The sequence below is a fragment of the Pangasianodon hypophthalmus genome, chromosome 15 (genome assembly GCF_027358585.1).
Source record: "Pangasianodon hypophthalmus isolate fPanHyp1 chromosome 15, fPanHyp1.pri, whole genome shotgun sequence".
Lineage (NCBI taxonomy): Eukaryota > Metazoa > Chordata > Actinopteri > Siluriformes > Pangasiidae > Pangasianodon > Pangasianodon hypophthalmus.
In genome coordinates, this window is record NC_069724.1 from 2,850,001 (window position 1) to 2,873,842 (window position 23,842).

At 39.7% G+C, this 23,842-nt stretch overlaps 1 protein-coding gene across 2 annotated transcripts in view; it reads left to right on the forward strand.

The window, feature by feature from the left end:
* The window catches only part of elnb (elastin b), a 32,255-nt gene extending 8,780 nt beyond the window's left edge, over positions 1 to 23,475 (forward strand). The window contains exons 18-80 of one of the 2 annotated variants that reach the window (XM_053240283.1): positions 1 to 335; positions 435 to 461; positions 699 to 1,034; positions 1,134 to 1,163; positions 1,377 to 1,628; positions 1,728 to 1,757; positions 1,971 to 2,282; positions 2,385 to 2,414; positions 2,647 to 2,916; positions 3,030 to 3,059; positions 3,292 to 3,618; positions 3,724 to 3,753; positions 3,964 to 4,290; positions 4,395 to 4,424; positions 4,657 to 4,983; positions 5,088 to 5,117; positions 5,350 to 5,676; positions 5,778 to 5,807; positions 6,040 to 6,336; positions 6,438 to 6,467; positions 6,700 to 6,996; positions 7,098 to 7,127; positions 7,363 to 7,689; positions 7,775 to 7,804; positions 7,984 to 8,211; positions 8,473 to 8,505; positions 8,641 to 8,880; positions 9,451 to 9,480; positions 9,581 to 9,868; positions 9,959 to 9,991; positions 10,080 to 10,280; positions 10,387 to 10,419; positions 10,765 to 10,830; positions 11,332 to 11,424; positions 11,510 to 11,542; positions 11,666 to 11,779; positions 11,854 to 11,910; positions 12,012 to 12,113; positions 12,443 to 12,478; positions 12,621 to 12,644; positions 12,736 to 12,795; positions 12,921 to 13,004; positions 13,266 to 13,286; positions 13,385 to 13,402; positions 13,525 to 13,551; positions 13,715 to 13,729; positions 13,894 to 13,923; positions 14,757 to 14,825; positions 15,181 to 15,228; positions 15,321 to 15,653; positions 15,822 to 15,962; positions 16,387 to 16,437; positions 16,569 to 16,607; positions 16,967 to 17,005; positions 17,084 to 17,245; positions 18,403 to 18,456; positions 19,148 to 19,270; positions 19,372 to 19,431; positions 19,562 to 19,603; positions 20,591 to 20,647; positions 21,114 to 21,170; positions 21,557 to 21,613; positions 22,102 to 23,475. The exon at positions 1 to 335 is cut by the window's left edge and continues 211 nt beyond it. In XM_053240283.1, the coding sequence (XP_053096258.1) occupies positions 1 to 335; positions 435 to 461; positions 699 to 1,034; positions 1,134 to 1,163; positions 1,377 to 1,628; positions 1,728 to 1,757; positions 1,971 to 2,282; positions 2,385 to 2,414; positions 2,647 to 2,916; positions 3,030 to 3,059; positions 3,292 to 3,618; positions 3,724 to 3,753; positions 3,964 to 4,290; positions 4,395 to 4,424; positions 4,657 to 4,983; positions 5,088 to 5,117; positions 5,350 to 5,676; positions 5,778 to 5,807; positions 6,040 to 6,336; positions 6,438 to 6,467; positions 6,700 to 6,996; positions 7,098 to 7,127; positions 7,363 to 7,689; positions 7,775 to 7,804; positions 7,984 to 8,211; positions 8,473 to 8,505; positions 8,641 to 8,880; positions 9,451 to 9,480; positions 9,581 to 9,868; positions 9,959 to 9,991; positions 10,080 to 10,280; positions 10,387 to 10,419; positions 10,765 to 10,830; positions 11,332 to 11,424; positions 11,510 to 11,542; positions 11,666 to 11,779; positions 11,854 to 11,910; positions 12,012 to 12,113; positions 12,443 to 12,478; positions 12,621 to 12,644; positions 12,736 to 12,795; positions 12,921 to 13,004; positions 13,266 to 13,286; positions 13,385 to 13,402; positions 13,525 to 13,551; positions 13,715 to 13,729; positions 13,894 to 13,923; positions 14,757 to 14,825; positions 15,181 to 15,228; positions 15,321 to 15,653; positions 15,822 to 15,962; positions 16,387 to 16,437; positions 16,569 to 16,607; positions 16,967 to 17,005; positions 17,084 to 17,245; positions 18,403 to 18,456; positions 19,148 to 19,270; positions 19,372 to 19,431; positions 19,562 to 19,603; positions 20,591 to 20,647; positions 21,114 to 21,170; positions 21,557 to 21,613; positions 22,102 to 22,148 (7,336 nt within the window). In that variant the 3' untranslated portion in view covers positions 22,149 to 23,475. The remainder of the gene's footprint in view (positions 336 to 434; positions 462 to 698; positions 1,035 to 1,133; positions 1,164 to 1,376; positions 1,629 to 1,727; positions 1,758 to 1,970; positions 2,283 to 2,384; positions 2,415 to 2,646; positions 2,917 to 3,029; positions 3,060 to 3,291; positions 3,619 to 3,723; positions 3,754 to 3,963; positions 4,291 to 4,394; positions 4,425 to 4,656; positions 4,984 to 5,087; positions 5,118 to 5,349; positions 5,677 to 5,777; positions 5,808 to 6,039; positions 6,337 to 6,437; positions 6,468 to 6,699; positions 6,997 to 7,097; positions 7,128 to 7,362; positions 7,690 to 7,774; positions 7,805 to 7,983; positions 8,212 to 8,472; positions 8,506 to 8,640; positions 8,881 to 9,450; positions 9,481 to 9,580; positions 9,869 to 9,958; positions 9,992 to 10,079; positions 10,281 to 10,386; positions 10,420 to 10,764; positions 10,831 to 11,331; positions 11,425 to 11,509; positions 11,543 to 11,665; positions 11,780 to 11,853; positions 11,911 to 12,011; positions 12,114 to 12,442; positions 12,479 to 12,620; positions 12,645 to 12,735; positions 12,796 to 12,920; positions 13,005 to 13,265; positions 13,287 to 13,384; positions 13,403 to 13,524; positions 13,552 to 13,714; positions 13,730 to 13,893; positions 13,924 to 14,756; positions 14,826 to 15,180; positions 15,229 to 15,320; positions 15,654 to 15,821; positions 15,963 to 16,386; positions 16,438 to 16,568; positions 16,608 to 16,966; positions 17,006 to 17,083; positions 17,246 to 18,402; positions 18,457 to 19,147; positions 19,271 to 19,371; positions 19,432 to 19,561; positions 19,604 to 20,590; positions 20,648 to 21,113; positions 21,171 to 21,556; positions 21,614 to 22,101) is intronic. The other variant, XM_053240284.1, reaches the window with a different exon arrangement.
* Positions 23,476 to 23,842: the final 367 nt, after the last annotated feature.

The following is a 23,842-nucleotide window of genomic DNA, read 5'->3' on the forward strand; positions in this document are numbered from 1 at the left end:
ACCTGGTGCTGTACCTGGTGCTGGTGCTGTGCCTGGAGCAGGAGGTGTACCTGGTGCTGTACCTAGTGCTGGTGCTGTACCTGGAGCAGGAGGTGTACCTGGTGTTGTACCTGGTGCTGGAGCTGTACCTGGAGCAGGAGGTGTACCTGGTGCTGTACCTGGTGCTGTGCCTGGAGCAGGTGGTGTACCTGGCTTTGGTGTTGGTCCTGGAGCAGGTGGTGTACCTGGAGCAGGTGGTGTACCTGGTGCTGGTGCTATACCTGGAGCAGGTGGTATACCTGGTTTTGGTGGCCCTGGAGGCTTGTATCCCAGTGGTATTGGTACCTATCCGGGAGGTAAGCTAAGGGTACTTGTTGTTTGATTTCATGATGTCAGACATTGTCTTGAAGTACTCTTGTCTGTGATATTGAATGTCTTGTTTTTACCCTCACCAGGAGCAGGAGCCAAAGCACGGAAGTATGGTAAGGAAAATATAAAAATTACGTATATATGAGTAATATGGTGGATAATTTTCCACGAAAGCCCAAACTCAAAATTTGCCTAAAGTCCAAAATCAAAGCTGCAGATGAGGTGAAAGTATTTTAATGCCAATTCCTAAGTGGATATTGTTTATTAAAAGATGAAGACATTTTTTAAAGATGTTCTTTACTAGACATTTCACTGAACTTATTTTACAATAGAGTTATTATATTTTTAAGCCTCAGGCATTGGTGTGGGTGGACTACCTGGACTTGGAACTGGTGGGCTTGGTGCTGGTGCTGTTCCCGGATCTGGAGTTGGAATTGGTGGACTTCCAGGCTCTGGTCTAGGAACTGGTGGACTTCCTGGCTCTGGTCTTGGAGCTGGTGGACTCCCTGGGTCTGGTCTTGGAGCTGGTGGACTTCCTGGGTCTGGTGTGGGAACTGGTGCACTTCCTGGGCCTGGTCTTGGAGGTGGTGGACTTCCTGGCTCTGGTATTGGAGCTGGTGGACTTCCAAGCTCTGGACTTGGAATTGGTGGACTTCCTGGCTCTGGTGTTGGAGTTGGTCCTGGAGGTAACTTCTAAATGAAATGTGAATATTGTTGCATTATATATATTAAAATAGGTTGTTTTGGTTTCTGAGTAATGAGATGTTTTCTTTTACAAATTTCAGGATATGCTGGAGCCAAAGCACGAAAATATGGTAAAAGTCACATTAATAATGCATGTGAATACTGTGAATTACAGAATAGTGTCTGTAATGTGGTCATATTCATACCATTTAAAGCGTAATGCCAATATAACCAATAATCCTTATCATTTTTATATAAGCCCTTGATTTCACTTGAGCCCAGTAACTTTACAACATTGTCTAATATGTTTCATGCATTGTTTTTACTATCATTTTGTTCTGTAGCTCAGCTTGGAGGTCCTGGTGGGGCTTTAGGTGCTGGAGGATTGCCAGGAGGACTTGGGACTGGTGGGCTTCCTGGCTCTGGACTTGGAACTGGTACACTCCCTGGCTCTGGTCTTGGAGCTGGTGGACTTCCTGGCTCTGGTCTTGGAGCTGGCGGACTTCCTGGCTCTGGACTTGGAGCTGGTGGACTTCCTGGCTCTGGACTTGGAGCTGGTGGGCTTCCTGGCTCTGGTGTTGGAGTTGGTCCTGGAGGTAACTTCTAAATGAAATGTGAATATTGTTGCATTATATATATTAAAATAGGTTGTTTTTGTTTCTGAGTAATGAGATGTTTTCTTTTACAAATTTCAGGATATGCTGGAGCCAAAGCACGAAAATATGGTAAAAGTCACATTAATAATGCATGTGAATACTGTGAATTACAGAATAGTGTCTGTAATGTGGTCATATTCATACCATTTTAAGCATAATGCCAATTTAACCAATAATCCTTATCATTTTTATATAAGCCCTTGATTTCACTTGAGCCCAGTAACTTTACAACATTGTCTAATATGTTTCATGCATTGTTTTTACTATCATTTTGTTCTGTAGCTCAGCTTGGAGGTCCTGGTGGGGCTTTAGGTGCTGGAGGATTGCCAGGAGGACTTGGGACTGGTGGGCTTCCTGGCTCTGGACTTGGAACTGGTACACTCCCTGGCTCTGGACTTGGAGCTGGTGGACTTCCTGGCTCTGGTCTTGGAGCTGGTGGACTTCCTGGCTCTGGACTTGGAGCTGGTGGACTTCCTGGCTCTGGACTTGGAGCTGGTGGGCTTCCTGGCTCTGGACTTGGAGCTGGTGGACTTCCTGGCTCTGGACTTGGAGCTGGTGGTCTTCCTGGCTCTGGTGTTGGAGTTGGTCCTGGAGGTAACTTGTTAAATGAAATGTGAATATTGTTGCATTACATATACTAAAATATATTAATTTTGTCTCAGAGTAGTGATACAAGTTTTCTTTTACAAATTTCAGGTTATGCTGGAGCCAAAGCACGAAAATATGGTAAAAGTCACATTAATAATGTACATGAATCCTTGTACCTTCTGTAATGATTAAATGTAATGTCCAAAAGTCAAGATGGTCATATTCACACCTTTTAAAGCATAGTGCTTATTTAACCAATAATCCCTAACGCATTTACTGAAGTCCTTAATTTCACTTGAGCCATAAGGAAATTTACAAGGTTGTTTAATAAAATTTTCATGTATTGTTTCTACTATCGATGTTTCTGTAGCTCAGCTTGGAGGTCCTGGTGGGGCTTTAGGTGCTGGAGGATTGCCAGGAGGACTTGGAACTGGTGGGCTTCCTGGCTCTGGACTTCCAGGCTCTGGACTTGGAGCTGGTGGGCTTCCTGGCTCTGGACTTGGAGCTGGTGGACTTCCAGGCTCTGGTCTTGGAGCTGGTGGGCTTCCTGGCTCTGGACTTGGAGTTGGTGGACTTCCTGGCTCTGGACTTGGAGCTGGTGGACTTCCTGGCTCTGGACTTGGAGCTGGTGGTCCTGGAGGTAACTTGTTAAATGAAATGTGAATATTGTTGCATTATATATACTAAAATATATTATTTTGTTTCAGAGTAGTGATACATTTTTTTTTTTTTTTTTTTTTTTACAAATTTCAGGATATGCTGGAGCCAAAGCACGAAAATATGGTAAAAGTCACATTAATAATGTACATGAATCCTTGTACCTTCTGTAATGATTAAATTTAATGTCCAAAAGTCAAGATGGTCATATTCACATCTTTTAAAGCATAGTGCTTATTTAACCAATAATCCCTAACGCATTTACTGAAGTCCTTAATTTCACTTGAGCCACAAGGAAATTTACAAGGTTGTTCAATAAAATTTTCATGTATTGTTTCTACTATCGATGTTTCTGTAGCTCAGCTTGGAGGTCCTGGTGGGGCTTTAGGTGCTGGAGGATTGCCAGGAGGACTTGGAACTGGTGGGCTTCCTGGCTCTGGACTTCCTGGCTCTGGACTTGGAGCTGGTGGACTTCCTGGCTCTGGACTTGGAGCTGGTGGGCTTCCTGGCTCTGGACTTGGAGCTGGTGGACTTCCAGGCTCTGGACTTGGAGCTGGTGGGCTTCCTGGATCTGGACTTGGAGCTGGTGGACTTCCTGGCTCTGGACTTGGAGCTGGTGGACTTCCTGGCTCTGGTCTTGGAGCTGGTGGTCTTCCTGGCTCTGGTGTTGGAGTTGGTCCTGGAGGTAACTTGCTAAATGAAATGTGAATATTGCTGCATTATATATACTAAAATATATTATTTTGTTTCAGAGTAGTGATACATTTTTTTTTTTTTTTACAAATTTCAGGATATGCTGGAGCCAAAGCACGAAAATATGGTAAAAGTCACATTAATAATGTACATGAATCCTTGTACCTTCTGTAATGATTAAATTTAATGTTCAAAAGTCAAGATGGTCATATTCACACCTTTTAAAGCATAGTGCTTATTTAACCAGTAATCCCTAACGCATTTACTGAAGTCCTTAATTTCACTTGAGCCACAAGGAAATTTACATGTATTGTTTCTACTATCGATGTTTCTGTAGCTCAGCTTGGAGGTCCTGGTGGGGCTTTAGGTGCTGGAGGATTGCCAGGAGGACTTGGAACTGGTGGGCTTCCTGGCTCTGGACTTCCTGGCTCTGGTCTTGGAGCTGGTAGACTTCCTGGCTCTGGACTTGGAGCTGGTGGACTTCCTGGCTCTGGACTTGGAGCTGGTGGGCTTCCTGGATCTGGACTTGGAGCTGGTGGACTTCCTGGATCTGGACTTGGAACTAGTGGACTTCCTGGCTCTGGACTTGGAGCTGGTGGTCTTCCAGGCTCTGGACTTGGAGCTGGTGGTCTTCCTGGCTCTGGTGTTGGAGTTGGTCCTGGAGGTAACTTGTTAAATGAAATGTGAATATTGTTGCATTATATATACTAAAATATATTATTTTGTTTAAGAGTAGTGATACATTTTTTTTTTTTTTACAAATTTCAGGTTATGCTGGAGCCAAAGCACGAAAATATGGTAAAAGTCACATTAATAATGTACATGAATCCTTGTACCTTCTGTAATGATTAAATGTAATGTCCAAAAATCAAGGTGGTCATATTCACACCTTTTAAAGCATAGTGCTTATTTAACCATTAATCCCTAACGCATTTACTGAAGTCCTTAATTTCACTTGAGCCATAAGGAAATTTACAAGGTTGTTTAATAAAATTTTCATGTATTGTTTCTACTATCGATGTTTCTGTAGCTCAGCTTGGAGGTCCTGGTGGGGCTTTAGGTGCTGGAGGATTGCCAGGAGGACTTGGAACTGGTGGGCTTCCTGGCTCTGGACTTCCTGGCTCTGGACTTGGAGCTGGTGGGCTTCCTGGCTCTGGACTTGGAGCTGGTGGACTTCCAGGCTCTGGACTTGGAGCTGGTGGACTTCCTGGCTCTGGACTTGGAGCTGGTGGGCTTCCTGGCTCTGGACTTGGAGCTGGTGGGTTTCCTGGCTCTGGACTTGGAGCTGGTGGGCTTCCTGGATCTGGACTTGGAGCTGGTGGTCTTCCTGGCTCTGGTGTTGGAGTTGGTCCTGGAGGTAACTTGCTAAATGAAATGTGAATATTGTTGCATTATATATACTAAAATATATTATTTTGTTTCAGAGTAGTGATACATATTTTTTTTTTTTACAAATTTCAGGTTATGCTGGAGCCAAAGCACGAAAATATGGTAAAAGTCACATTAATAATGTACATGAATCCTTGTACCTTCTGTAATGATTAAATTTAATGTTCAAAAGTCAAGATGGTCATATTCACACCTTTTAAAGCATATTGCTTATTTAACCAGTAATCCCTAACGCCTTTACTGAAGTCCTTAATTTCACTTGAGCCACAAGGAAATTTACAAGGTTGTTCAATAAAATTTTCATGTATTGTTTCTACTATCAATGTTTCTGTAGCTCAGCTTGGAGGTCCTGGTGGGGCTTTAGGTGCTGGAGGATTGCCAGGAGGACTTGGAACTGGTGGGCTTCCTGGCTCTGGACTTCCTGGCTCTGGACTTGGAGCTGGTGGACTTCCTGGCTCTGGACTTGGAGCTGGTGGACTTCCTGGCTCTGGACTTGGAGCTGGTGGACTTCCTGGCTCTGGACTTGGAGCTGGTGGGCTTCCTGGATCTGGACTTGGAGCTGGTGGACTTCCTGGCTCTAGACTTGGAGCTGGTGGACTTCCTGGCTCTGGACTTGGAGCTGGTGGTCTTCCTGGCTCTGGTGTTGGAGTTGGTCCTGGAGGTAACTTGTTAAATGAAATGTGAATATTGTTGCATTATATATACTAAAATATATTATTTTGTTTAAGAGTAGTGATACCTGTTTTCTTTTACAAATTTCAGGATATGCTGGAGCCAAAGCACGAAAATATGGTAAAAGTCACGTTAATAATGTACATGAATCCTTGTACCTTCTGTAATGATTAAATGTAATGTCCAAAAGTCAAGATGGTCATATTCACACCTTTTAAAGCATATTGCTTATTTAACCAGTAATCCCTAACGCCTTTACTGAAGTCCTTAATTTCACTTGAGCCACAAGGAAATTTACAAGGTTGTTTAATAAAATTTTCATGTATTGTTTCTACTATCGATGTTTCTGTAGCTCAGCTTGGAGGTCCTGGTGGGGCTTTAGGTGCTGGAGGATTGCCAGGAGGACTTGGAGCTGGTGGGCTTCCTGGCTCTGGACTTCCTGGCTCTGGACTTGGAGCTGGTGGACTTCCTGGCTCTGGACTTGGAGCTGGTGGACTTCCTGGCTCTGGACTTGGAGCTGGTGGGCTTCCTGGATCTGGACTTGGAGCTGGTGGACTTCCTGGCTCTAGACTTGGAGCTGGTGGACTTCCTGGCTCTGGACTTGGAGCTGGTGGTCTTCCTGGCTCTGGTGTTGGAGTTGGTCCTGGAGGTAACTTGTTAAATGAAATGTGAATATTGTTGCATTATATATACTAAAATATATTATTTTGTTTAAGAGTAGTGATACAAGTTTTCTTTTACAAATTTCAGGATATGCTGGAGCCAAAGCACGAAAATATGGTAAAAGTCACGTTAATAATGTACATGAATCCTTGTACCTTCTGTAATGATTAAATGTAATGTCCAAAAGTCAAGATGGTCATATTCACACCTTTTAAAACATAGTGCTTATTTAACCAGTAATCCCTAACTCCTTTACTGAAGTCCTTAATTTCACTTGAGCCACAAGGAAATTTACAAGGTTGTTTAATAAAATTTTCATGTATTGTTTCTACTATCGATGTTTCTGTAGCTCAGCTTGGAGGTCCTGGTGGGGCTTTAGGTGCTGGAGGATTGCCAGGAGGACTTGGAACTGGTGGGCTTCCTGGCTCTGGACTTCCTGGCTCTGGACTTGGAGCTGGTGGACTTCCTGGCTCTGGACTTGGAGCTGGTGGGCTTCCTGGCTCTGGACTTGGAGCTGGTGGGCTTCCTGGATCTGGACTTGGAGCTGGTGGACTTCCTGGCTCTGGACTTGGAGCTGGTGGGCTTCCTGGATCTGGACTTGGAGCTGGTGGACTTCCTGGCTCTGGTGTTGGAGTTGGTCCTGGAGGTAATTTGTTAAATGAAATGTGAATATTGTTGCATTACATATACTAAAATATATTATTTTGTTTCAGAGTAGTGATACAAGTTTTCTTTTACAAATTTCAGGATATGCTGGAGCCAAAGCGCGAAAATATGGTAAAAGTCACATTAATAATGTACATGGATCCATGTACATTCTGTAATGATTAAATGTAATGTCCAAAAGTCAAGATGGTCATATTCACACCTTCTAAAGCATAGTGCTTATTTTTTAACCAATAATCCCTAATGCATTTACTGAAGTCCTTAATTTCACTTGAGCCACAAGGAAATTTACAAGCTTGTTCAATAAAATTTTCACGTATTGTTTCTACTATCGATGTTTCTGTAGCTCAGCTTGGAGGTCCTGGTGGGGCTTTAGGTGCTGGAGGATTGCCAGGAGGACTTGGGACTGGTGGGCTTCCTGGCTCTGGACTTCCAGGCTCTGGACTTGGAGCTGGTGGGCTTCCTGGCTCTGGACTTGGAGCTGGTGGGCTTCCTGGCTCTGGACTTGGAGCTGGTGGACTTCCTGGCTCTGGACTTGGAGCTGGTGGACTTCCTGGCTCTGGACTTGGAGCTGGTGGACTTCCTGGATCTGGACTTGGAGCTGGTGGACTTCCTGGCTCTGGACTTGGAGTTGGTGGACTTCCTCGCTCTGGTGTTGGAGTTGGTCCTGGAGGTAACTTGTTAAATGAAATGTGAATATTGAAATGGATTATTTTTGCTTCTGAATAATGGGACATGTTTTCTTTTACAAATTTCAGGATATGCTGGGGCCAAAGCACGAAAATATGGTAAGAGTTATATTAATAATGCACATGTATCCATTTATGGTTAGTTTATTATTTATAGGATTAAAGCACAATGCTTATTTAATCAGTGATACGTAACATTTTTATTTTAGCCCTTACTTTCACTACAAGAAATTTTTCCAGTAGAAAAACTTTTTTTCTACTATTATTTTGTTGTGTAGCTCAGCTTGGAGGTCCTGGTGGGACTTTAGGTGCTGGAGGATTGCCAGGAGGACTTCCAGGAGGATTACCAGGGGGGTTACCAGGGGGACCTGGGACTGGTGGTCTAGTTGGCAGTGGACTTGGAGCTGCTCTCTTGCCTGCTGGGGGAGTTGGAGGAACTGGTGGTGTACCTGGAGGTGTTGGAGGGCTGCCTGGTGGAGGGCTCAGACCTGCTACTGGAACTGGGGGTATTACTTCATGTTATATTTAAATAACTATTCAATTTACTATTTTAATTTGTGATTTTTTTAAATTTCAACTGTTATGTCTTATATATTAGCACATACTACAAAGTTTTGTAAGTGCTATAATGGAAACAGTCAATAGAATGTACATGTACTCCTTCACAGTGGGTGGAGTAGATGGAGATGAGGTATAACTTACTATAGAAAAGGTTATAGATTAGGAGTGGCATCTAACAACTTTATTTTCTGATTAAAATTCCACAGGTTATGGAACTGATGCAAAAGCTCGAAAATATGGTAAGGCATTTAATTTAGTAAAGTTGATATATTTTTATAAATTATTAAAAATAATTATTAAATATAATTATTTACTAATAATTATAATAATCAATATTATTAATTATTATAATTAACTTTCTATTCCTATTTTAGGTATGACAGGAGGTGCTGGTGGTGCCCTAGGAGGACCTGGTTCCGGAGTTGTACCAGGAGGGACAGTAGGTGGAATTGGCGGAGCTGGAAGTCAGCCTGGAAGTGGCCTTGGACCTGGTGGTGTACCTGGTGGTGGCCTTGGTCCTGGAGGTGTGGCAGGCGGTGGCCTTGGACCTGGAAGTGTGCCAGGGGTTGGCTTTGGACCTGGAGGAGTACCTGGTGGCAGTCTTGGACCCGGAGGTAAATGAGAATATGTTGAAATATTTCAGTATGCTGGACATTCATTCTAACAATTATAAAAAATATATTGTTGCATAGCTGTTTTTCTACATATGCACAATATATTGTTAAAGCATATTTCTATATGGATACATAGATCTAGAAAATGCTGAGTTGAGGGACTCCTCAGTGCTTGTGGGATTGCAGTCTAAATTTTGCATCTGATAGTAGGCTCGTTAGACTGATAGTACTCTTAGTCTCTGACCTAGTGAACCAGTAGGAGGCTGTACTTATTGATAGAGACTTCAAAGCTTCTGGAAAAGGGTGTCTGCCAAATGCTATAAATGTAAATGAAAATGCGTCTGGATAGCATGCAAAACATATAATAATAGCACCCAAGAGAAGTCAAAATTAAGTCATTGTTCCTCAGTTTAGGATCATGAAAAACATTAAAATGTCCACAAACATTTACTTTGTTTTGTAAATGTTATAAATATCCATAAACATTTACTTTGTTTTGTAAATGTTATAAATATGTAATCCCAATCTTTGTGTTCTATGTGCTGTATTTTTGCATCACAATCTTTTCAGGATATGCTGGAACCAAAGCTCGCAAATATGGTAAGGCACATTAAATTACATGTAAATCTAGTTAGAATCATCTAACTGAATCCTCTTGTTGAAAATGTAATGCACATTTGATCTATTGCTGCAAAAAAAGGATTCCCAAGTGGAACAGGTGGGACTCCTGGAACAGGATTGCCTGGAGGATTAGGAGGGGTACTTGGTGGTGGATTAGGACCAGGAGTACCAGCTGGTGGTCTTGGTGCTGGAGTGGCACCAGGAGGTGGAGTAGGACCTGGAGGTGTACCAGCTGGAGGCTATGGACCTGGTGGAGTACCTGGGGGATATGGTCCTGGTGGAGTACCTGGGGGATATGGACCTGGTGGAGTACCTGGGGGATATGGTCCTGGTGGAGTACCTAGGGGCTATGGTCCAGGTACTGGAGGTAAAGCATCAATTGTTATTCACATATAACATTCTCATTTATTAGACTGGCAATTTCATATATTGTTTGTATCTTGTGTCCTAATTGTAGCATATCCAAGTGGATCAAAGGCACTTAAATATGGTGGGTAAACTTATTTTATTATTCTTAAATTATTATAAGCACATTATACTAGTTTGCATTGCGAATGTTTTGTAAATCCAATGTGCAGGTCAGGCTGGGCATGTTGCTTCATCTGGTGTAGGACCATTTGGAATAGGCACAGGTCCTGCTCATGGATTTGGACCTGGAGCTGGACCTGTTGGTGGATATGGCCAGGGCACTGGACTGAGTCCTGGGGCTGGATATGGACTTGGAGCAGGCAGCGTACCTGGAGGAACAGGAGTCAGAGGAGGGCCTACAGGTGCTGGAGGTAATTGCAAGCTTGAAAAGGCTTCACCAGAACAGTTTAATTGGTTTAACCTTAATTGTTTCTGCAGACATTTTCTATTGAAGGTAACATGTTTTGTTTCTTATAGGATATGGACCAGGTTCGAAAGCTGCTAAATATGGTACGCTTCTGAAAATACATTTTTTCAAATGAACTGAACTGAAATGGTGGTGAGACTGACCATGTTTAGTATACTTGAGCAACTTAAGAACTTAAGGAAATTTTGCATTCATGTACACTGATGTTGTTTTTACTGAACAATTTAGAGATTTGCATGAAAGAATTATTTTTTGAGGCATGGTTTGGTGATGAGTATATTTCAGATTCTTTACTCAAGTTCCACTTTTCAGTGCTAGAAAATAGCATTAAGAATAGCGTTACAAGTTCACAAATGTTGGAACATTCTGTTAGAGCAGTCCAAAAAACTTACTGTTTTATTCCTCCTTGGGTATACCTGGGGCAACAGGACAATTAGGAGCAGGAGCAGTACTTGGCACTGGAACAGGAGGAGTAGCGAGCACTGGACAGGCTGGTGAGCAAAACATCTTCCAGTTTCCACATTTTGTTCTCTCTAAAACATGCTTATGTTGAAAACAATCAGAGATGGGTATAGAATCCAAACCCCTCAGTGAAACAAAACTACTGTTAATGAAAAATAATGATGTAAAAGTAGAAGTAATACACATAATTACTTTCCTACGAATAAGAAAATATCTTAAGTAGTCTTTTCTCATTACACATCAACTGTTCATTTCTATCCTGTCTCAACTGTAAGTTGCTTTGGATAAAAGCATCAGGCAAATGATGTAAATGTAAATGTAAGGTTTCTAAGTAACCAAGTCTTCTTAAAAATGCAGTGACATCTTTCACACTTTGCCCAATATGAATACTACAATTTATTTTTTTCAAAGGGATTAAATAAAAATGTGTTGTGAATTCAGGATAATGTAGCAGAGCAAATGTAGCATGTTAGCACTGTTATAAAGGTAACTGTTTAATCTAGGTGGCATTTTTCTTTTGACCCACTGAGCAGTGCCTGGGGGCTTTGGAGGTGCTCTTGGCTCTGGATCTGCTCTTGGTGGAGTTCCTGGAAGTGGACCAGGCACAGGTCTTGGAAGCTATGGAGGCAAGTTTCTGTTAACAAATCAATAGTGATGGTGTTCATGTTTTTATAATGTTTTTCTCTGTTTCTTCTCTATTACAATGTGCAGGGTATGGACCAGGGGGAAAGCCATCAAAATATGGTAGGAACCCCTTTTGACAGGACCTCTAATCCGGTTTAAAGGAATGATTACAGGGATACAGTCTTATTGAATTAATTTATCTCTGCTAACTGAACTATTAATTATAACTCACCATCTTAATAGGTCAACCTAGTGGTGGAACTGGGACTGTGTTAGGTGGAGCAGGGTCAGTACCTGGTGTTGTTGGAGCTGGAACCACAACCACAGGAATAGAGACTGGAATTGCAACTGGTGCAGGTGATGATCAACCATTGGAAGAATGTTAGACAATTAATAAAGGGTTGTATTTTGACAAATTGTTATATTTTCAGGCACTGTTGGTGGACCAGGAGGGGTACCAGTCACTGGAAGCAAGACAGGCAAATATGGTGCGTTGGTGTTCCCTCCTGTTTGTCGGGTTGATCGACTTACTCCATTTTATTGACTGACCAGGAAACCAACTAGGAATATGTTCTAAATCTGACCCTAGGAGTTCCAGGAGTCATAGAAGGAGTAATAGGAGGAACAGGAGTTCCAGGCAGTATACCAACAGAATCGACAGATCAGAGAACCAAAACAGGAGTTGATGAAGGTAATATGTTTAATGAAAGAAAGTAAGGAAGGAAGGAATAAAGTAAGTAAGAAAGTAAGTACATAAATAAGAAAGAAAGTAAGTAAGCAAGCAAGAAAGAATGTTTGTAAGTAAGTAAGTCAGTAAGAGAGAAAGAAAGAAAGAAAATATCAAAGTATGAAAGTAAGTAAGTACATGAGTAGGAAAGAAATGAAGTAAGAAAGTAATTAAGTAAGAAAGTTAGTAAGTAAGAAAGGAATTGCAAGAAGCAAGACAGAAATAATACAATGATATCCAGAATGCTGTAACTCTTTCTTTACTGTTTTTTCTCCTAAATCCTGATGGATCAGCTGTTACGACTGGTAATGACACTACAGAAGGACCAGGTTAGTAACAAACTTGCTGTCATCCAGGGTAGTTTTGGTGCTTGTTAGAGGTCTCATGTGTGTGAAATATCAAGTTCAATTGTGACTTCAGCCCAACTGGCTCTTTACGAATTTAATAAATTTGTCTTTATTTTGAACACAGGTGCTACTAAGGCCCCTAGGTTGGGTAAGTGTTTTTTTCCCAGTGTCTTTTCTAACAACTTTCTTCTTATACCCAATATAAACTTGATTTGAAATGCCTCAATTCAACTACGCAGGGGAACCAGGTGGAGTAATAGAGGGATCTGGAAATTCTATTGGTGGTGGTCCAGGTGAAGGTAAATCTTAAAATTTAAGATATTCTTATATTGTGAGGTTTGAAAGCAGCTTGTGTTTTCTAGTCATATTTAAATTTTGGATTTCCATATGAAGCTGTGTAGGTGACTTTTTTTTTTAATTAAAGGAGTTAGTGGTGGTCCTATTGATGGGGATGGACTTGATGGAGTTACTGGGACAGGAATTCCCATCCTAGCTGGCGGTAAACCAGGTATTACTTTGAATTCGGATGTTTAACACATCATTGTCCTCATTCATGACTAGTTTTCATTGATAATTGCTCACATGCAAAAAAAGAATCTGTTTATAAGTTATAGTAGTCTTGTAATAATTTATCCCCATGCTTACATTGGAAGAACTTTATATGATACCAGAGACAGTTACCTATTATCATATTGTGACTGTTAGATAGATAGATAGATAGATAGAGTATAATCATGTATTGATTTTCTTCTGTTTTTCCATATTTCAGATGTAGCTGGTTCAGTTCCAGGTATGTTATAGAACCTTTGTTAATAATCATAATTATAATCAATATTTTCTCATTCTCACTTTTTTCTGTTTCTTTATTTTTCTTTTCGGGTGGAACAGGAGGGCAGATACCAGAAAGTAAGGCTTTCTTTCATCTAAAAAAAGGGAAAAGTTAATGATATTATCACACTTGATGGCTCAAAAATATTTTAAGTGCAATCACATAAAGTAATCCTTGTGTGTAAAACATTTCTCTGCAGCTGGTGGTGGAGTAGTTCAACCCAGTGGTACGTGTTGGAATTGCTTTTTTAAAATAATCATAAAATAATTGCACTTTTTCTAATGATATAGAGACTCAGGTAAACATTAAATATTTTTGTTATCTTGACTCTGTACAAGTATATGTTTTCTTTATATATTAATTTTATGTTTTTCCTTGTGTTTTAATAGCTGGAACAAGAGTTGGTGAGTAGGAGTGGGAAAAAACCTCAGATGTTCCTGTGTCTCCCTCTGGAGATACAGTGAATGAAATGCATGCAGTTCTACACTCCATTTTACATTAATTTTTCGTAAGATAATCAAAGCAGTTATTACAAGATATCACAACTTTTTTACCAACTTGTTTCCAGGTGGTGTTGGTCAAGGTCAGCCATCAGGTGGTATGTACTGCTTTTTCAGTACAGTCAAAAACTCCAGTAAAAATTAAATATTTAACTCAAATCACATTACCTTTTGGTCTCTTTATCAGGATTTGGTTTGGGGATTGGTCTTGGTTTTGGTGGCAGCACTAGTGTAAATGTTGCCAGAGGTATTGGCATTGGTATTGGTATTGGTGGCTCTGGAACAGGTCTCGGTATTGGTATTGGTGTTGGATCTGTTAAATCCCCAAGCCCAACAGCTGAGGCAGGAGCAGGTACTGTAATTAGTAACTGTTGAAACTTAATGGAGTAACAACCCTTTACTAATTCTCATGGCGTACAAAGAAGCCTGCCTAAGAATGGAGTGGGTCTGCATTGCTGCATGGTTCTACTAATATGCCATGCTAATACAAAGACAAACCTGACTTTAGCCTCCTTGAGTCTTCTCTAGGTTCAGAGAAGACTCAAGGAGGCTAAATGTAAATGAATGTCAAACAATAATAAAATTTAGGCAAGAAAGAAATGTTTTATCTTTTTAACCAGTTTACTGCATAAAAAACAGAAGCGATACCCCATTAATTCATTTCAGCTGCTATTCTTTGTAACAAATTGTAAAACGTATTCCACTAGCACCTAAACAACTGATCTAAAATGGAAATAAAACAAAAAACTAACTAAATATTTTAGCTGCTGTTAAGCTGACAGCTTTGAAACATTATTATAACTTGATTTAACTTGATTCAGCTACACCTTAGAAAAATCACCTTAACAAAACTACTCATAAACTAACCATGGACAACCTGTATCAATTTAAACAAAAGTCTGTTTTAAAAGTTGATCGATTTTTTCACAAGGTGCTGGTGTTGGTATCGGTATTGGTGTCGGTATCGGTGTTGGTGGAAAATCGCAAAAACCAAGCGCAGGTGATTGTATTAATTTAGCTGTAAGAGTATTCATTTGAGAACATAAATATTTCTGATAGTGTCATTGTTATTGTGATAGACAATAACAATAAATATAGTGAAATTATAGTAACAGTGTTATCTGTCATGTTATGTAAACAGCAGAGCTTTTACCATTAAGTGTCAGAAATGTGACGATGGCAAAAGGTTTGCACAGCGAACAGTTTTGCAAAACATCAATACAAAGTGAATTATATAGCAAATTACACCACACACAGCTATACACAGCTAATCATTTTGTTAAAAAAAATTAAAAATCTGGTTATGTGTGTTCAGGGCAATCTTATAAGGTGTGGTTGGATGTGTTCTTGTGCAGGTGGAATAGGTGATAGTCTACCAGGAGCCAAACCTTTGAAACCTCCAGGTATTCTCAATTCCCCTTAACATGGTTGCTTACGAACTTCTTGTTCTAGTGATACCAGAATTGTAACATAATTGAATATGTATTTCCTGGAGGTGGTGTCATACCTGGACGTGGCGATACTCCAGGTAGAATTGTCGAAGAGCCAAGCGGACCTGGCATTGGACTGGGCAGAGTTGAAGGCGAACCAGGTAGAATTGGAGGAGGGCCAGATGGAGTTGGAGGAGGTCCAGGTGGAATTGGAGGAGGGCCAGGTGGAGTTGGAGGAGGGCCAGGAGGAGTTGGAGGAGGTCCAGGTGGAGTTGGAGGAGGACCAGGTGGAGTTGGAGGAGGACCAGGTGGAGTTGGAGGAGGGCCAGGTACAGTCACAGGAGGACCAGGCGGAGTTAGTACCAGCCCTGTAGGTGGAACAGTTAAACCCCCCAAAGGTATTCATGCATAATTCTCTAAGCTCCTTTTAAACAATATATATATATATAGATAGATATATATATAGATATAGATATATACATGTTAATATAATCATAACTCAATATACATGACAATGTCTTTTCATGCCATGCTTTTCATGTCTACATAAAATGGTCCTGCTTCAGGATACATTAGTACAGGTGGAGGACTCCTTGGTGGCACTGGAGGCCCTGGTGGAGTAATAGGGCCTGGAGTGACAACAGGAACTGGCTTTTTGCCTGGAAGTAGCAGTCTTCTGCCAGGAGGTACAGGAGCAGGAACTGGAGGTCAGAATGCTGGCAAAACTACACATACCATAAATGAATAAAGCTGAAACTTATTTTATTTAACGGGCCACATTATTCTTAGTTCAATCTCAAGTGGTCTGGAAACAAAAAATGTGTTTAGTGACTAATAACACATTAACAAATATTCTCAAATGTGTTCATTTATTGGCATTCATAGAAATTCAGGTCACCTACAAAATAGAAAAACAGACTGCAGTGCATTAGAAAGATATCCAAATGATGGTTTTACCATATATAAGTTAGCTTGCAAGATGATTTTAGTTTGGTAGGCTGAATTTGAACCATTATCAGGCCAGTTCCAGCCTGTGGGCCACATGTTTGACACCCTTGATTGCTTGTCAGTCTATATTCTAGCCAGTTTTGTTTGCAGGATCCGTTTTAAAAGCAATTTTGATGATTCTAGGTTATGGTGGGGTTGGAGGTTTAGGTACCAGCAGCCTTCTTCCAGTAAATGGTATGTTCATGATTTGTTAAAAAATCGAAAAATTGATTACTTCTTTATAAATTGATTTCATTAAATCTCAAAAGAAGCTATCTAGTTATCTAAAAAAAATGCCTCCTGTGAAATAATCTCATATTTTCCAGGACTAAGGTTCCCAAGTGGAGCTGCTGTGGGTAGCAAAGGTATGCTGTTTTTATCTCCTCAATTCAATAATAAATATTTAGGAAACATAGCTGTCATTTTATTATTTATAAATTGGGAATGTTTTCATGTAATGTGTAATCTGACCATGACCTCAGCTTATGGAGCACTAGGCAGACTTATTGGGGTTGGGTAGAGCTTACTGTTGGAGTTTGGTGATCTTGTAGGCAGTTGGCTCTGTGCAGGTTGCAACTAAGTTGAACCTGGTTAACCTATTATTAAATGAGTCCATTAGGTAGTTTTAGACAGTGATCAAATAAAACGAAGTCTTAAAATACAATATACAATATATAACAATCTCTCATGCAGCCAATGACAATAGTCTTTTTTTTTTTTACAGGTCCTGGATATGGCCCTGGAACAGGAAAGCCAGCTAAAAGTATGTCACTAGCAGATTTACTTTATATCCCAATGGTAAAGCAGGTAAAGATTTAAATGGATTTTTTTTTTACATCAGGCTACTGGGGAACTGGAGCACTGGGTGGGTTGGGAGGCCCAGGAGGACTTGGAGGAGTTCCTGGAGGTGTTGGCACTGGTCTAGGAGGAGTTGGTGGAGGTCAAGGAAGCATTGGTGGAGGACCTGGTGCAGTTGGAGGTGGTCTGGGTGGTCAAGGAGGAGGTATATAACAGCGGATATTACTATAAGAGCCTGCCTACACTCACCAGCCATCTGTACCCCTGCTCATTCATGTAATTATCCCACCAACTTTGTGTGGCAACCGGGCAGTGCATAAAATCATGCAGATATTGGGCAAGAGCCTCAATTAATGTTCACATCAAACATCAAAATGGGGGAAAATTGTGATCTCAGGCACTTTGGTCATGTATGGTTGTTGATGCCTGACAGGCTGGTTTGAATGTTTCGGAAACTGCCTCTCCTGGGATTTTCATGCACAACACTCTCTAGAGTTTACTAATTTATTTAAGGAAACTGGGAATTTGAAGATTACAAAAAAATCCCATCTGGTCCTTTTCCAATTGTCCAGCCTGTGCCCAGTGTAGTCTCAGATTCTTCGTGATGGTTGACAGGAGTGGAACCTAATTTGGTCTTCTGCTGTTGTAGCCCATCCACCTCAAGGTTCACCATGCTGTGCATTGTAAAATGCTTTTCTGCTCACCATGGTTGTAAAGAGTGGTTATTCGAGTGGCCATAGCCTTCCTATCAGCTAAGACCCGTCTGGCCATTCTCCTCTGAACTTTCTCATCAACAAGATGTTTTTGCCTGCAGAACTGCTGTTAACTGGATGTTTTTTGTTTTTCACATCATTCTGTGTAAACTCTAGAGACTGTTGTGCAGGGATATATCAAGAGATTTGCCGTTTCTAAGATACTTAGACCAGCCCATCTGGAACCAACAATCATGCAATGGTCGAAGTCACTGAGATCACATTTTTTCCCCATTTTGATGTTTGATGTGAACATTAGCTGCATGTATCTGCATGATTTATGCATTGTGCTGCTGCCACATTAGTGGCTGACTAGATAATTGCATAAATGAACAAGTGTTCCTAACAAAGTGATCATTGGGTGTATTTTATTATGTATCAACAAGGCCCAGGAGATGAATAGTTCCTTATCTCAGTTCTAAGGAATAGTTCCTAATCTCAGTTCTTTTTTTAATTAAATATTCCCTTTAATATACCTTGCATGATGTAACTAATTAATGATTTACCAGTCTAAACAAGTTGTATCTTTAATTTCTACCTTCTAATCCTGCTAACTTACAATTCATATTGTCAGATCTGCAGTAGAAGAGCTCGGTTTTTTTATTTTCAGGTTTGGGCTACCCAGGTGGAGCAGGACTAAGAGCTGGGAAACCTGGGAAATCAGGTGCTGCTTGTTTGAATAGCCATACAGTTGTGATGGTGATTCAACTTTGTCTGTGGTCAATAATATATTTACTCTGAAACAATTTGCTGTATGAATTTGAATATGGATGAATTAAAGTGGAACTTTACAATTAAAGGTAGCTTGGTGTTCCTTATATGCTTGATGTGTGACACCTCTACATGCATGTTACATGGAAAAAAATGACACACTTACATGACTAACTTACTATTACACATCTTCTAAATACTAAATACTACCAACAGGACTTTATAAAATAAATTAAATTTTAGACACATGTAAATGGTATTAAAAATCTGAGGTTCTATATTATATTAAGATTAAGTTTAGATTTAAGTTTAGATCTGATTACACTGAATTACTTGCTGCATATGAACCAACCACTTACAGATAGCAAGACAGTTTTTTAGAGTCAATTCAAGACTCAATCTAAAAGAAATACTCACAAAAAAATAAATAAATAAAAAATCCTGGGTATTTTTACTGTTGTCAGTGTGAACATGAATCCAAGTACATTACTTTTTCATAAATATGCATATTTGTGTGTAAATGCTTCACATTTGGGCCTACATAAAGAACAAAATAAATACAATGGATAATTCAAAGTGTCACTTCTTAGTTAAATTATCATAATCATTATTACGTGCTCAGTAACATGTTCCTGTGTTTGTAGGATTTGGCAGTTTGGGTGGAGCAGGAGGCCTAGGACTTGGAGGTACAGGTGGGGCTTTAGGAGGAGGTCCCAGTGGTGTAGGTGGAGGGCTAGGAGGCGTAGGAGGAGGACCTGGTGGCCCAGGTGGAGTTGGTGGCAGTATATTACATAGCTTCAAGAACTGTTCAGGCCTAAAATCAGTAAAACCACCATTTTAAAGTACAAGCCATCATTTTTGTTTTTAGGTTACATCTACCCAGGCGGTGCTGGACTGGGAGCTGGAGTTGGGAAGCCTGGTAAAACAGGTGCCCCAAAATAATCAATTCAAATATCAATGGTCAAATTTTAGATACAACCTTAAACCTTATTTTTTCTGAAATCACTCTCAACTCTTTCTCTGTTCATGTATTTTGCTTCTTCTCTCCTTTGTTACAGGTTATGGCACAGGTGCCTTAGGGGGTCAAGGTTACCAGCCAGGTAGGGCAGCATTCTTACGTTCTTCTCATCCAAGCTATAGAGGGCATATGAGTGTGTTCTCTCATCAGGGGTAAAAAAAATAAATACGGAAATTATTTTAAAGTGAAAGTAACTTCCAGTTAAAAGTGGAAGTATCCAGCCAAAAATATACTCAGGGGAAGTAAAAAAAAAAAAAAAAACACTTTCAAATGTACTGAAGTATTAAAAAGTATATGTTTTGAACTGGCGAAATTAACATCATGTTTTCATGTGAAAAGTATCTTTATTACTGAAACTGTGAAGATTATTTTTATTTTAAAGCAACTATGCCATTTTGCATTGAAACATTCAATCTCTGTAAGTTTGCTGCTCATGCATGAGTAAAGCTAGGTAGTTTGCTAATGAATTAATTAGAAGTAAAATGCCCTGTAAATAACCAATATTTACCATTAGCTAAAATGTGACTTGCTGCCTAGCCAATTATGTTAGCTACTGAAATCGATGCTAGTCTAACCTGGCATTAGCAAAGAAAACAGACTAACTTAGTTAAATATACTGTAGCTAGTTAATGTTAGTAAATTTGCAATGCTTTTTTAGATGGCCTTCAAAGGAGATGCCTCATTTTATATGAGTCTCTGCTTACTCCAGCATACTGAAACATTTTATTGAGGTCAATAGCTACACAGATAGCTATACTACATTGTGTACCATGAGAAGGTTGCCACAGATGAAGAACTGTCACAATTCTTGATAGTTTTTTCTACACTGATGATCTTGATTTGATGTTAAACTGAGCCATGTAGCATAGACTCATTGGCTGGATGAGAGAAAAAGAGACTGTACTTTAGGTCTAAATAACAATGAAAGGAGTAAAAAGTATATTTTTTTTCTTGGAATTGTGTAAGGGTACAATATTCAATTTCAATACTCAAGTAAAGAATAACTATGCCAAAATAATATATAAGGATAGTAATGAAGTGCAATTGAATGTGCCTTCTACTCCTGCAGGTAGTGGAGTGCCAGGATATGGTGGTGGTGCGGGCGGCTACCAGCAGCCACTCCCAGGTAATGACACTCTGTTTGACTTCTGAAAAGCAGCTGTAAGAAAGCAATGGCAAACTCACTCCATTACCACCATTTAAAAACAAACATCTTCCTGAGTGGCGAAACAAAAAAGTGTTCCCCTATTGTCAGGAGATCGCTAGTTCAAATGCCATGGCCGGGAGTCAAGAGAGCAAGACTCTCTGCTATCTTGGTTGCACAGAATCTCTGCTCTGTCAATCATAGAAACACTAGCCAATTGTGGGAGCTCATGTATGCAGAAGAGGGCAGATAGTGCCTTCTTCTGAGTGTGTTACCCTGCCCTGTGACACAGCATGTGCAGCAGTTTGAAAAGATGCAATGGGCTGGCTTTATGTGCCTCAGATGTTTGCCTTCACCATTCTCGTTAAGATAGATACAATAGTAATGACCAAATTGAAAAAATAAAATTACAGGTATACATAAATGCATTAATTTTCTTTTGTACTAGGCTATGGTGGAGTTGGACCAGGAGGAGCTGGAAGTGCACCACTTACACCTCAACAATGTAGGCCACTTCTCAGTTTCACCTGAGGCATTCATATAACTAATGCAGATTTTGTGCACGATAACTGCTCATATAGTATGAGTCAATGATATTGTTTTAAAAATATTGTAAAAGAATAGTAAAAAATATATGTATAGTATAAATATAGTAAACAATCTTTTTAAACGTTTAATAATGTTTTATATTTATAGCATCTTTGCTATGATTTAATGATGCAATGGACACACAGACAAGGTATCCAGTTTGGACCAGATGTATGGAAAGTACATGTAAAAGTGTTTGCACTGCCAGTGAATGGAGCAACAGTCATTCTGGCTGTGTTGGGTCCATACTTCATGCTTTATTAAACCAAAAACTTTAATGTAAATGTTTTATTATTATTACAGCTAAAGCAGCCAAATATGCAGCTCTCCAGAGTGCTCTAGGTGCTGGAGGCTTCAGAGGTATAGTATAGTGCACATTCAGTATATATGCATGTTTGGGATGTGCCTTCTATCAAATTGTGATATTCAAATATCCACAGGATTCAACTAATGGATATTTAGGTTAACCATTAAGAGAGGGGGGGGACAACTTTAAGATGACATGAGTAAATATCATGAGAGTAGTCCCAATGTTAGCCACCTGTGGTCATGACAAATCCTGCCAGACATGGCTTTTCCCTTTCATAATTTTTTTCACTGACTTAAAATGGACAAAAGTCATAACAATTGCCTGAATAGTGATTTCTGTATTCAAACGCTGCCACCTCAAATTGTTAACAGGGTATTTGATTACATCCCTAATGCATGTACCATCTGATTGAAGGTTGAGCATTTTTAATCGCTAAATATTTCCAAATGTATAATAAAATATTTACCATGCATAATATATTACTAAACTATTAGACACCTAAAGAAAGTGGTCACTTTGGCTGTTTCTTTGGCTGCAGGAGGTGCTGGGTGCCAAGGCAAATACTGTGGGAGGAGGAGGAAATGAGAGCCCTGCAACGAGAAGTGACCTCATGAACAAGTGGTGCTACTGCATAATCTCGAATGTACTTTTTGGTTTCTTGTGGGAGGAAAGTAAAAGTATTCCCACTCAAAGTGCACCTCGTAACACGCGACAGACGTTCAGTGTTCAACTGTTACTTTGTACATAGATTTGATTCAAGGATGTATGCAGTGTGCACTTATGCACTCGTGGCACAATGTAAACCCCAAGTTTAATTTACACACATCACTCAATGCTTAAAGGACAGGCTTTATTACAGCACCCAAGGGTTCACCATGTTCACCATGTCACTACTTAATTTTCACTGTAACCTCACCATAAATTAGCTAAAAGTGTTACCAACCATCACTAAACACCAAGATTTCTGATGTGTTTAACTCTGTGGTTACACCTCAGCCAATCTCAGTCTGTCTGCCTTCACTTTCACTTCCATAACTGCATATTTAATCATGCTGTATGGGGAAATGTTGCTGCTATGTACTGTAATAGACAAACTGTGATAGTAATATCAAGTTGTCCTTAAGCTAAGTGGTTCAGACCACCTCATCACACACTTAACACTTGCTTTTCTCTCTTTTGATGGTGCCATATATATTTTTTTTTTGTATTAAGGGGAGCTTAAACCGACCTCCTCATGAGTGCACAATGCTGTTCTTGAAATGTAGATGTGCTCCACGTCAATGTGTTTGCCATATGTATTAACATTTTATTGAACAAACAGTACTTTCTGCTGTAGGAAGTATATTATCAAAGTACTGAGGAATACAAGTTCATGACACCTCAGGATTTTAAGGTAGTTCTCATCTAGTTTTTTGATATAGTGAGATCTGAATTTTCTTTCTTTCACTTTCATTAAATTAAATCTCTTTTTTGTTCCTTATGCATTTAACCTTAGCAATGTGTGAGTTCAATCTTCTTACTGTGTGATTTCTCACTGTATGTGTTTGTTTTTTTTTTTTGTTTGTTTGTTTGTTTTTTACATTTGTGAATCATGTATGAGTATTTGGAAAAGAAACCTGAGATAATGGGAATGACGGTTCAGTCAGTGAATCTTATTCATTACCAGCAGGTTTGCAATGTTTACCTTTTGATTTTCACAAACCTTGAAAATCATATAAAACTCTTTTCATGTGATGCATTTTATATCTTTTTTTTTTTTTTTTGCCTTTACCTAAATAACAAAATAAAGGATATTAAGGATAGGAAATTTAATTGTGGAAATCATTCCACAGTGTGACTTTGGACTCTGTTTGTTAACAGTTAAACAAATAGCAATTGCGTTATTTCATAAAAGAAATGCACAATATCATAACATGACTCAAAGCGTTCTTTTGAACACCATAATTTTTTTTTTTTACATCGTATAATAAATTACTTGATGGTGGTGGTCATTAGACAACAACAACAGGCAGAGAAGCACCTACACTTTTGCCCTCATCAAGAAGAAATGATTATGCAAATTAAAAACAGGCTTCTCTTTCATCACATAACAAAACCTGCCTGTCAGCATGTGTTCAGTACTAACCCATATTTTCTGAGATTTTCAGCTCCTCTGTTCCTAAAAAAATTTTTTAAAAAAGTTGGCAAAAATGCTGCACTGATATTTTCAGTTTGACCAACATGCTCACTCAGGACTGATTCCCTCAAAGGATTCACACAGGTTGCAAGATTTGAATATA